Genomic DNA, 13,170 nt, shown 5'->3' on the forward strand with positions numbered 1-13,170 from the left:
CAATGGTCTAGCTTGCCACAATGTAAGTATACATAAATGATCCCTGGCAGGGACACAGGGATCCTGTAAAACACTATAGAAGCCGCAGCTACTACATTGTCTTTGAGCAATCTTCCAAGTCCTGGAACAGCCGCTGTTCTGAGTGACTTCCACTCAGCACAGAAGCCATCTAGTAAATGCCTAGCATTTTTCGGAATACATTCCAGGCATTCTCTGATTGGACGAGAACGTTGCCAAATTTTGTCTGTGGGTTTTTGTATATTCTTTTGTTGTCATCCTGTCAGATTTACAGTGGTAGCAGTAAAAGGGTTAATCATGCAGAAAATGTGATCTGTAAATTCCGATGCTCCTCAGTGCCATCTAGTGGTAGTAGTGCAATGCGAATAGCATTCGCCCAGCTGCTGTATACACTGGGTGGAAGGTGTATGAATCAGTCCATATTTGCTGTGGTTTTACTAAGATAAACAATAAACCGTGTTATCTGTCTCATTGTCCTAAATGGGCAAAGTGACAGATTCAACTTAACGACCAAAAACAGCTGCATTGCAAACATTTACCACCATGGCTGGCTGGCAATTAAACTGTTTTTTTTAAATGTAGCCTCTGTGGAGGAAGAGTTCAAGGGATAACAAAGCCCAAGAACAAGAATGTAATATATTGCAGCGTAACAGTCCTTAGATATGGTGGCTGCATTAGTTTTCTTTTTTTTTCAGGGAAGGATAATTTTCAGAAAATACAGAAAATCCATGCAGATTTGGCCAGAAAGGCCATGTCCTCGTCATCTGCTGTGAGCTAAACTGTTCTAACAAAGACAAACAGTGACCGGTTCAATAAAGGCTTTGTGACACAAATCTGACATTATGGATGCCTGTAGAACCCTTGCGCAGAATTCATAAAAGGTTTGCAATAGTTCCATAGTTAATTGTTCGACACATTCACAAAGTTCCTATTTGTGACACATTACTGTCGCTATGGCCGTGACAAATTAATTAACAAATAATTAGGACCAATCAGTGGCGTCACAAGGGGGGTGCGGCCCGCACCCGTGTGCCCCCATTGTAGGGGTGACACCAAAATGACTTAGTCATTATGTGTGGTGACGTCTCGGCGGGGTGACAGTCGGTTACCGCTCCGGGTGTCACCTAGCCTCAGGACGCCCCTGGGACCAATGTCATTTTGGAGTAAGTAGGACCATGCTGCCCGCCCCCAACCCCCACACTACTGGTTGCTGGGACACTGTTGACCAACAGCATCATTGGTTGCTGTGTTGCTGTCGGCCCACAACAGACGCAGCTGACAGCGTCTTAGCAACTAATGCTGCTTGTGGCCCAGACTCAGTGGTTTCTATTATGCTGTCGGCTGCACAGTATCCTTGCTTGCTATGATGTTGTTGACTGCAGAGCATCCTTGGTTGCTAGGACGCTGTCGGTCACACAGCACCAAAACAACCTGTGCAGCTGACAGTGTCATAGCAACTAATGTTGCTGGTGGCTCATCATCAATGGTTGCTCTGATACTGTTGACTGCACAGTATCCTTGGTTGCTATGATGCTGTCGACTGTATAGCATCTTTGGTTGCTAGGACACTGTCGGCCAAACAGCACAATAACCACCAACCTTATGCAGTCGACACTGTCATAGCAACTAATTCTGCTGGTGGCCCAGCGTCATTGGTTGCTATGATGTTGTTGACTACAAAGTATCCTTGGTTGCTATTAAGCTATCCACTGTACAGAATTCTTGGTTGCTAAGATGCTGTTGGCCACACAGCCCTAGGGCTGCAACTAACGGTTATTTTCACAATCGATTAGTTGGCCAATAATTTTTTCAAAAATTGGATGAAAAAAAATTAAATACCACCTTTTATTTAAAATAAAATACACAAATGCAGTGTTACACACATAAAGTTTACTTCAGAATAAAACTGCATGCACAATTCTATGCAATTGCACCGCTCTAGAACGCAGGGCATTGCGGTACCGCGCGTTCCAATGCAGGTGATTGCACTATGGGCAGGAGGCGTAGGGGGTGCCATTGAAATGAATAGTGCTGCAACGCACCTCCCGGAGCAGAATTTGTCAGGCTGAAACTGAAAATTACTTTTCACATTTTATAAGTATTTTAAATAATTGTATGCATTATATTAGACATTTTAGTTAGTTTCATGGATTTAAAATAATCTGAATTGAAAAACTCCAAGCCAATATAATAAAGTAGCCAAACTTTTATTTAAAATAACACCAGAATTGGACCAAAAATACAATTATACATAAAATATTATATATAAATATATATACACAATTTTTATTTTTTATATATATGTATATATATATTTTTTGTTAACTTTATTGCTATAACATGGGGAGCACATTGGAGATGACAGGTTCTATTTAAGGTGACATTAGGGGTCTATTAGACTCCTAGGGTCGATTATCCATTAGTTGTTGCAGCCCTACACAGCACCATAACAACCAATCCTGTGCAGCCAACAGCATCATAGCAACTAATGCTGCTGGCAGCCCAGTGTCATTGGTTGTGATGATGTTGTGGGCTGCACAGTTTCAGATTCCCAGCATCCTTGGTTGCTAGGATGCTGTTGGTTGCACAGCAGCGTAACAACCAACCTTACGCGTCATAGCAACTAATGCTGATGTGTGGCCAGGGAGCTGAAAATGAAATGTACTTTCGACAAGTACATGAATTTGTCAAGTCTGGGTGACAACCAATGCTCCCTTCTGAGATACAGTGGAGGAGTGAGAGTTGTCACCCAAGGACAGGAAGTATAATTCTGGTAGGATCACCCACTGAAATAAAACCTACTGAAACTGATGAAACCTGATGTACCCACATCTAATGATTGTTAAGATGAACTATATTATATTTTAGTGTTTTTTAGGTTACACATTTATTGTGGCCTGGACACATTAAACAAAACTTGCTGCGGCTAAAAGTTAACCCGTTATATGTAATTCAGGAGCGCGCACGGGGTCCTGTTGCACATGCGCTGTGTGTAGAACTCGCTGTAAGCACGCTTACGGGACAGGCACGTACGTAAGGGATTGTAAGCGCACACCTGTCTCCATAGCAGCACCCTACGGTACTTCCAACCGGTAGTGACGTCATTTTTAGGCGTCTGCGAGCGGAAGTCGTAGTTGGTTACTTCTGTGTGTTTTGAGGTGGGTGTCTTGCTGCTGTTGTGATCAATACAGACAGGTAGTTGGATATCAATGTCGTAATGCGCGGCATATCTGTGTTAGTACAGCGCGGGGACACTGATATCTGTGTGCAGGGCGTCTTTAATACAGGTTTTCATGTACGGGGGAAGGGGGGCAGTGTATCTTCTGTGCTCTCTTCTGGTGTCCTTATTGCCCCGTTTTCACTTGTGTATATGTACCACGAGGGAGTGCACTAATATGATGTCCACTCTTATCAATACAATCAAAGACAAAGCATCTGATAGTACTTGTAGCAAAATTCCAGCCAGAACCTTTTTTTTTTCTTCTTAGATTGGGGAAAGGGTAGAGTGACCATGAGGCTTGTTTTATACTGTGTCTCCTAGTGACATGACTAGAAGTGAGGGGACGGAGAGAATGATAAAAATGTTCCCCGCTTTATTAGAAAAAACAAAACAAAAACCTTTACATTGCTGTCTGTTGTGAGGATTTTTGTTTGTTTTTACTTTCCAAATGAAAATAATAAAAATGGGGGCCTACTAAAAGGAATGACGGAATGGAATGCCCATAGACTTTGACAGGGGAAGAGAATGCCCATAGACTATAATGAAGCCAAACGGAATAGAGTATAATAGGAAGCAAAGTATCAGATATTTTGTAGGCAAATCTGAAAAAGATATCAACGTATCCTTTACCACAGATCTTCCCCGTGTATAGTGACATCTTTTACAATTGAAATAACTTTGGATTTTTCCTGTTTTCTTTAGAATTACAAGGGTGAATGACACCAAGAATGCCCATAGAGTATAATGGGAAGAAAGATGTGCCTTGGAGTCGAGAACCATATGACACATCAAATAAATCTTTAGCAGGCATACTGTCCAAGCACAGTAGCATTGATCTAAACTGAGATTAGGTGGGATTATTATTATTTTCTATGGCATGACAAGTGTGCATGACACCCAAGAATGCCCATAGAGTATAATGGGAAGCATAGTATCAGATAATTTGTAGGCAAATATGAAAAAGATATCAACTTATCCTTTACCACAGATCTTCCCCGTGTATAGTAACATCTTTTACAATTGAAATAACTTCGGATTTTTCCTGTTTTCTATGGAATGGCAGGTGAATAGCACAATGGAATGCCCATAAAATATAATGGGAAGAAAGATGGACCTTGGAGTCGAGAACCATATGACACATCAAATAAATCTTTAGCAGACATACTCTCCAAGAATGACACTATGAAATGCCCATAGTCTATAATGGTATAATAGATTTACCATGTAGGCATAATTACTTGACATTTAAAATAACTTTTAAGCAGATGTGCTGTGAAGTGAAAAAACAATTTTCGCATTTGAGAAAAAGAGTGGCAGATGTAAAATTTCCTGCCTTTTACCCACTAGAGACCATAATCGATGAAATCAAAAATTCAGATCCAGAGCCAGTCAAAGGAGTGGAAAAGGGGAAACATTACCGAATGAGTCAAAGGTCTCTGGCAAAATACTGCATAGAATCTGGTGGTATTACACTCTGTCCACAGTCCTCAACATTTGTTGTACGCAGCATTTATGGCAAAAGAATACATGCAGTCAAACTTCTTCCAGAACCAGCTGTTTGTTCTTGTCCTAGCACAGGGCTGTGTTATCTTATCATATAGCAGCTCAAACGTCAGTTGGATGGAAGGAGGCAGTGGACAAGCAAACATACTCATTGTCTATGATTTGCAAGAGAAAACAACGAGGCCGACCAAAGAAATCAGGAAGGAAGAAACCAAGGAAAGGAGATTATGATGTGGAGCCAGCAGCAGATTAATTTCTTTACTTTTCACCTGAGAAAGGACATTTACAAGAGAAAAATTTGGGAGAACAATTATCTCAATCAAAAGTAAAACAGGAGATGGGTATTTCTGACATAAGCTTTGAAAACCAGCCCAAACATTCTACACCACAAAAAGAAACGACTCGAGGAAATGAAACGGTTGCACACAATGAATTGTCTCCATGGGATGTGCCAGCTACAGATCTGGATAACAGCCTGTTAGGCAGAGTGGAAAAAAAAGTTTTTGCAGACATTGGATCCTGGAGAATGGCTTTGTGATGAGGCGATAGAAGAAGCCATAAGCAATTTGATTTGTCAGAGGACGCTCACCGAAAAGGTTTTGATGTGTCCCACTTTCATATTCCAGAGTATGGTAAGAGGCACGGTAGACATTTTTTACAATTTTTGGGGGGAAAATGTTGCTCTAAATAAAGACATTCTCTTGCTTCCTTTCAACACGGATGCCTATGGTCCTGGACAGCACTGGTGCCTTTCTGTTGTAATTTTTAGTACCAAGGAAATAATATTTTTGGATTCATGAAAAGAAAAAGAAAGAACAGAGGAACATGCTGACATTGCTTTATCTATTGCTGCTTCATGTTACCAGTTAGCAAATGTATCTTTCTCCAAAGAGGAATGGAGAGTATACCTTTGTGAAGATGCGGTCCAACAAAACAATAATTTTGACTGTGGTGTCTACACTGTATTGAACGTTTATTCGATTATTTCTGGACATCAGTATCATAATGTTGTTAGTCAACACGTTCGAAAATGGATTGCATTAAATGTAGCAGAACATAAGCAGTGCAACTGCAAAAGGCTGGAGACAAAAAAACTCAACAAAGATTTGCATATTAAAAAACACAAAGCATTTCTACAAATGAACATGAAAACCGCTGTCATCGAGAAGCCACTTTCTACCTACGTTTCATCTCTTCTAGATAGGGACAGCAGCAGATGGTCGACGTGTGGGCAGAATACCTGCCCTGGGTCATTCACCCCCACCGACTGCATGGTTTTATGTTGCAAATGTCGCCAATGGTATCATGCATCTTGCCTGCTGCAAATAGTGTCAAAGCTCCCAACGTATTACCTATGTCACCAGTGCTCAGAACAAAGGGTCCTGCTGCTGCTCCTCCCAAAGGACCCTTTCCTTCTCTCCCAAATACTTCCGTATTAACTCATGTTATTCCCTAGAAGAAAACAACGCTGTCAGACAATTTCAATCTTAGCACTTGATACTGCACTTGGGGAACATCTGTAAATAAAAGGTTAATTTTCTACGCCACACACATTTGCCTGGAAATGAGCTAATTTTGTATTTCCCTTTATACCTCTATGGGCATTCCATCATGTCACCAGGCTTGCCTTTCCAAAAGAAAACAATGATAATCCCTGTTCATCTGATTTCTAAAACATGCTACTGTGTTGAACAGCACATCTGCTCAAAAGTTATTTTAAATGTCAAGTAATTATGCCTACATGGTAAATCTATGATACCATTATAGACTATGGGCATTTCATAGTGTCATTCACTCTAGAAAATAATGATAATCCCACCCAATCTCAATGTAGAACAATGCTATTGTGCTTGGAGAGTATGTCTGCTAAAGATTTATTTGATGTGTCATATGGTTCTCGACTCCAAGGCCCATCTTTCTTCCCATTATATTCTATGGGCATTCCATTGTGCTATTCACCTGCCATTCCATAGAAAACAGGAAAAATCCAAAGTTATTTCAATTGTAAAAGATGTTACTATACACGGGGAAGATCTGTGGTAAAGGATAAGTTGATATCTTTTTCAGATTTGCCTACAAATTATCTGATACTTTACTTCCCATTATACTCTATGGGCATTCCGTTTGGCTTCATTATAGTCTATGGGCATTCTTGGTGTCATTCACACTTATCATTCCATAGAAAATCATGATAATCCCACCTAATCTCAATTTAGATCAATGCTACTGTGTTTGGAGAGTATGCCTGCTAAAGATTTATTTGATGTGTCATATGGTTCTCGACTCCAAGGCCCATCTTTCTTCCCATTATACTCTATGGGCATTCTTGGTGTCATTCACCCTTGTCATTCCATAGAAAACAGGAAAAATCCAGTTATTTCAATTGTAAAAGATGTTACTATACACGGGGAAGATCTGTGGTAAAGGATAAGTTGATATCTTTTTCAGATTTGCCTACAAATTATCTGATACTTTGCTTCCCATTGTACTCTATGGGCATTCCGTTTGGCTTCCTTATAGTCTATGGGCATTCTCTTCCCCTGTCAAAGTCTATGGGCATTCCATTCTGTCATTCCTTTTAGTAGGCCCCTAAAAATGTACTAAACCACAGATCCCTAAGATTTCTAAACTGCAAGTTCACTGTTTCAAACTATTGAGGGACTGGACTGTGGCCAGGAGGAGTAAACAATGCCCTAGATTTGGTGGTAAGTGGAAGTAAAACAATGTCCTAGTGTCTGGGAGGAGGAATAGTGCCCCGTCGTTGGTGTCGGTGGGAGGATTGATGCCCCGTCGTTGGTGTCGGTGGGAGGAACGATGCCCCGTCGGTGGGAGGAACGATGCCCCGTCGGTGGGAGGAATGATGCACCGTCGTTGGTGTGTCGGCGGGAGGAATGGTGCACCGTCGGTGGGAGGAATAGTTAAATAAAGAAATGTCATGCTGCGCTTCTTACTGGATATCCCAAAAAAGCAAAACTTGATAAGGATGTCACCAGCACACCAAAGTAACGTTGAAATCAGCAAGCATCAATTTATTTAGCATATGTTGCCACTCAGACAAACACTTTGAGGGCCTCACAGGGTCCCTTCATCAGGCTTAGAGATGACGATAGGAGGAATAGTGCCCCATTGTTGGTGTCAACGGGAGGAATAATCCCCCAATCTTTGGTGTCAGCAGGAGGAATATTGCCCCAATCTTTGGTGTTGGCAGGAGGAATGGTGCCCCAATCTTTGGTTTGGATGGGAAGACTAGTATCCTACCTTTGGGGCACTATTGGATACTACTACTCGATATGTTAAATTTAGATACTACGGCAAATTAAATGAATGTGAAACGTACATGGCTTGTTAGACCCCGTTCACACTGAGTGGTTTATCGCACGATTTCCGTGCCAAAATTGCGCATATTTCCGCGCAATGTCGCTTAACCTTTCTGGCGGTAATCCCAAGTGTGGCTCGGGGTTAATTTTCAGTACCAAAAGTGGTAACCCCGAGCCACACTCGGGATTACACAGCGCGTTACTTACATGTCTACGATCCCCGCTGTGTCCTCCGGCCAATGCCGTCTTCCGTCCCTTGCGAGCGTCCGCGTCACAGGGGGGAACCGGCGGGAAATTTAAAAGTAAAAAAATAGAAACAAAGGAAAAAATCAGACCGCCAGGGAGGTCAATGTAGCTTGTCCAATGTATTTCAATTTAACTGTTCACATGTCAATGTCGCTCAAGCTTCTAGCTCGAACATGACCTATTTTTCGGCAGATGTCGAGCGGTTTGGCCCCATAGACTCAATGGTGTCGCGCATTACCGGCGATATTGCGCGACATCGCGCTACAGAAGGGTCACTTTTGCACAGCAATATGGAAGGAAAGAATGATGTCACATCAAGACCGCTGTTGATTGGTTACAGCCCAATGTAGCAGCACGAAATTGCGATTCTCCATGTCGCTCAGTGTGAATGGGGTCTGATAGTGTGACCTTTTAACTAGCAAAACTTTTTTTTGATTTGGGTATAGGGTTAGAACCCTGTGTTTGCCTTTTTGACTGCTCATTGACTACATACATTTGTTAAGAGCACATTCAGGAATAACTGTGACCATTTATCAGATATAGAATTGGGTAACATTTGTTAATACCCTTCCATGAAAAAAGAAAAACTCTCCGAAATAATTTCTTGCGATCAAAAGTAATTTGTTTCTTCCATTTTTAATAAAATCGGACTTTGCTTTTAATTTTTATTGAATATTATAAATAATCATATAATAAACTAATGAAAATGGTACAGATCAGACACTGATGCACCTTGGACTTGAGTTCTGTTTTTATCTCTTTGGAAGTTTTTTTTAGCTGTGTGTCCACCATTTATTATTAACACCTTTATTATCCTTTTGTTCAATCTGGGGGTTAGTTTTCCACTTGCATCAGTCCAGGGAGGTTGGCTACACTCCTATGGACTTTACATTTCTTAATAATATTTGCAGCTGTAGTCACAGGAACATAAAGCTGTTTGCATATGTTATTTACCTTTACCTTTTGACATGCTGGTCTATACTTTTCTTTTCGATTGCCTCAGACAACTCTCTCCTTTGCTTTTTTTGATGCATCTTCAGTGTGGTGCACACGATGATACCAAACCACAGAGAGTTTCTAGTTTTCTCCATTTATGTAGGCTGACTGATTACAGGCTATCCCCCTTCAGTCCATCATGAACACTTCTGCCAGACTCATCCACCTTACCAACTGATCAGTGTCCGCCACCCCCCTCTGCCAATCGCTCCACTGGCTCCCACTTCCCCAACGTATAAAATTCAAAATACTAACAATAACCTACAAAGCCATCTACAACTCTGCCGCAACCTACATCACTGACCTCATCTCAAAATATCACCCAAACCGCCCCCTCTGCTCTTCCCAAGGCCTCCTGCTCTCCAGCTCTCTTGTCACCTCCTCGCATGCTCGCCTCGAGGATTATTAAAAGGTGTCTCCCATCCTCTGGAACTCCCTACCCCAATCAGTCCACCTACCTCCTCCTCTGTCCACCTTTAGAGGATCCTTAAAAAATTCATCTCTTCGGGGAGGCCTATTCCACCTCGATATAACAGTACTTTCAGTTCTTCCACTAAATCATCCCAAACAGATTGCAGGTTCTCACAAGCAGGGCCCTCCTACCTCCTGTATTGAACTTGCATTGTTAATTGTATGGTCTCCCTCAGTTTTGTAAAGCGCTGCGCAAACTTTTGGCGCTATATATAAATCCTGTATTAGTATAATAATCATTACAAGATTGAAGACATGTGATACTAATTGAAGAATACAGTTTTTTTTTAAATCTATCGCTATGATCCAAATATTTATATTTTTTAGGGGGATATCCAACAAATCTTATTCACAAAACAATGTCTCATCTTTTATATTTACTATATGATTAGAGCATTTCTATTGTTTAATACTAACCTATATATTTTTTCAGGTGTAGTCAGACAATCGCTGATTCCATCATGGCCGCAGACTGGCTGGGAAGCGTTGTGTCCATTAATTGTGGAGACACATTGGGTGTATATCAGGGCCGGGTGTCTGCTGTTGACCAGATCAATCAGACTATATCACTTACACAGCCCTTCCACAATGGGGTGAAGTGCCTTGTTCCAGAAGTTACATTCAGGTGAGCTAAGTTTTTTTTCTTTGTGATTATCAGGTTAATAAGTCAGATCCTACATACAATCCATTTTCAGAAGGTAAGGAGCAATGTTTTCAATCTAACTTGGACAACTTTGTTCTTTATTTCTGTAATACTTAACCAGTTGACATCCGCGGTGTTAAACCCCCTTCCACCGGGGCAGCGGATCCCGGGATTCAAGGTGAGGGGTCCCGGGATTCAAGGTGAGGCGGCGGTGGCGTACGCGAACGAGCACATATAGACGATCGGCGGGCTATGGAGCCGCTAATCGCCTATATGTGAAACACCCGGTAACGGGTGTGTGCAATGGTCGGGTCTTTTCTGCCCGTGCGTGCCCACCAGGGGGCGCGCGCGAGCGAGCAGAAAAAAAATGTCGTCTGGAGACGGCAACCCGCCAATGCTGCAGTGCCGTCCGTACGTTTTTTTACTACGGGCGGACGGCAAGTGGTTAAAGCAGTTCTGCAATCTCTTTGAAACATTTCTTGAAATACAACCCCTATGTACGCTCTAAATGATAGAGAGAGCTGCAGTGTATTTTTTCAGTGCAATTACCTAATTCTTCTCCCCTTCAATGCCCGTCACAGGACCAAAAGTTGGTATTTGACCTCCTGAATCTCTGCTGATAGGTATCTGAAATGTCAAGTCTGAAGTTCTGGAAGAGGCGGTTCAGTCAGTTGCCCTCCTTAAAACACTGGTCTCTCGCTTCAGTTTTTCATGTTTGTCAGAAGCAAAACAAGTGATGCATTGGAGGGGTGCATCAAGTGTATATCTTTTAACCCCTTCATGACTGAGGCCCTTTTTTCATTTTTTGCACCCATGTTATATTCCACATTTTAGGCCTGAAAATGACATAAAACCCCCCAACATTATATATTTTCTGAATGCCAAGACCCTATAGAATAAAATGGTGGTAGTTGAAAATTTTTATGTTGCGCAATATTAGCGCAACTCCTTATTAAACCCCAAAATTTAACTCGAAGTAAAGAAAGAATAAGTGAGAGGAATCCCAAATAGGAAGAAACAGAGCATTCATTTGAAACCCTATCAACTGCCACACCAAATAAACAAGTGTTGCAGTTTGTCAGAAAACATTTTGTTTTGTTTGTGGGAACAATAGAAGATCACATGAAACAATAGATCCTTGTGATCTTCGAAGAATAATCCAATTTTTCCACCATATGCTGTTTGTATTTCCCAGGTAGTGCATATTGGAAGGTTAACAGAATAACAATTGAAACACCTCGGTAATCATAATGTTTTCTTTCACACTCCAGAAATATATTAGTGTTCCTATTATGGCTGCACCAAAATTTTGGCCGCCGAAAATGGTACTTTGGGCAAAATGCAGAAAGCACCATTTTTTGGGCAGAAAATGCGGTGCATCTCTAGTTTCTCTCCTCCCTACTGGGCGCTCCTCTGTGTCCCATCTGACCCCACACTGCCCCGCTCGGCCTTCTGTGACAAGCAAAGCAGGTTGAGGAGCGGTGCGGGGGAGGAGTCGGCTTTCAGTGGTGCCACAGGAGCCTGAACTCTCCTCCCACACCGCACGCTCAGCCTGAGACAGCGAGTCAGGATGAAGAGCATCTTACAAGCATTCCAGTGGTCAGCTGATCGCTGTGTGTTTGTAAATAGAGCAGAACAGTGGATATAGGTGTCCCAAGACAAAATGTCATCTGACCTTTTTAATGGGGCTTTTTGAGATGGCAAAAGACCACAATCAAGACATCCATATTTGTAAATCGTTTATTTAAGATCATAAAGCTCTCTTTCCTACCATAAAAACAGTGAAATACATAAATTTCATATAGATTTTTCACCCATAGGGATACAATATTTAGTTGCTTCTCTTTTGTAAGATTTTCAACAGGGTGATTATTGTTGATAATTGATGTAGCACTCCAACCTTCGACGCGTTTCACATTGCAGCTTCTTCAGGAAAGTAAGAAAATTTGCTAGTTGATATCAGTGAAGGCTGCGCTAGGATTTATGTGAGTGAACGTTACCAGCTGCAACAAAACCTCGGTGTAAACACCTAAAAAACTAAATGACTACTGTGTTGCGCTAGGCTCCAGATTATACTTACGTGAAAAAATATATTAACAAATGTATCCAACTGTTCTGAGTTTCGTATTCTTACATAAATACTGAATATTTTAAACTTCAACCAAAAAACGCAGACCGTGTAAACCTAAATCAAACAAATCCTTTTGTTATATCCACAATAACATTGATAATAGTCCAAATAAATCTGTGATTTCAATTGTGTGTTTCCGCAGAATGATCAAATTTCCCACAGATGAGATTAGGGAACAGCGAAAGGGGTAGTCAATATTATCACACAGCAATATTCAATTCATATTCTGTACTCTTCTGATCTTTCTTGCACAATTATCCTAAATATGCTCTATGTTGCACTCACCAGATATCTGCTAGATCTTGCTTCCGTAGTTGGATGTAGATCATGAGCGGCTTACTCCCAACGAATTCCTCTCCTCTGTTCATCTATGGCAGGGGTCAGCAACTCGCGCCTCCGGAGCCGGATTTGGCTCTTTCATCCCCTCTGCTGCGGCTCACTGTCCAGGGGCGGAGCTACCGCCGGGGCCTGAGGCTGTGGGTGGGCCCAGTGAAGTACGATCCTGGGAACCCTCCCCCGGTGGAATATGCGGCAGTGCAGGGATCCCGTCCTGCCAACCGGCTTCTAAGCAGTGGGGCGGTTACTGTGACTCACCTCCTCTCCCGGCCGGGTCCCTAGTAACAGG

General features: G+C 41.9%; 1 protein-coding gene across 2 annotated transcripts in view; it reads left to right on the top strand.

Annotated features, from left to right (window-relative positions):
- Positions 1–3,136: 3,136 nt before the first annotated feature.
- EDC3 (enhancer of mRNA decapping 3) overlaps positions 3,137–13,170 on the top strand; it is a 52,515-nt gene continuing 42,481 nt past the window's right edge. For both annotated transcript variants that reach the window (XM_018558936.1, XM_018558937.1), the window contains exons 1-3: positions 3,137–3,179; positions 6,312–6,318; positions 10,211–10,396. In XM_018558936.1, the coding sequence (XP_018414438.1) occupies positions 10,233–10,396 (164 nt within the window). In that variant the 5' untranslated portion in view covers positions 3,137–3,179; positions 6,312–6,318; positions 10,211–10,232. The remainder of the gene's footprint in view (positions 3,180–6,311; positions 6,319–10,210; positions 10,397–13,170) is intronic.

This window comes from Nanorana parkeri, unplaced genomic scaffold (genome assembly GCF_000935625.1).
Source record: "Nanorana parkeri isolate BGI_ZX_2015 unplaced genomic scaffold, ASM93562v1 scaffold369, whole genome shotgun sequence".
Taxonomy (NCBI): domain Eukaryota; kingdom Metazoa; phylum Chordata; class Amphibia; order Anura; family Dicroglossidae; genus Nanorana; species Nanorana parkeri.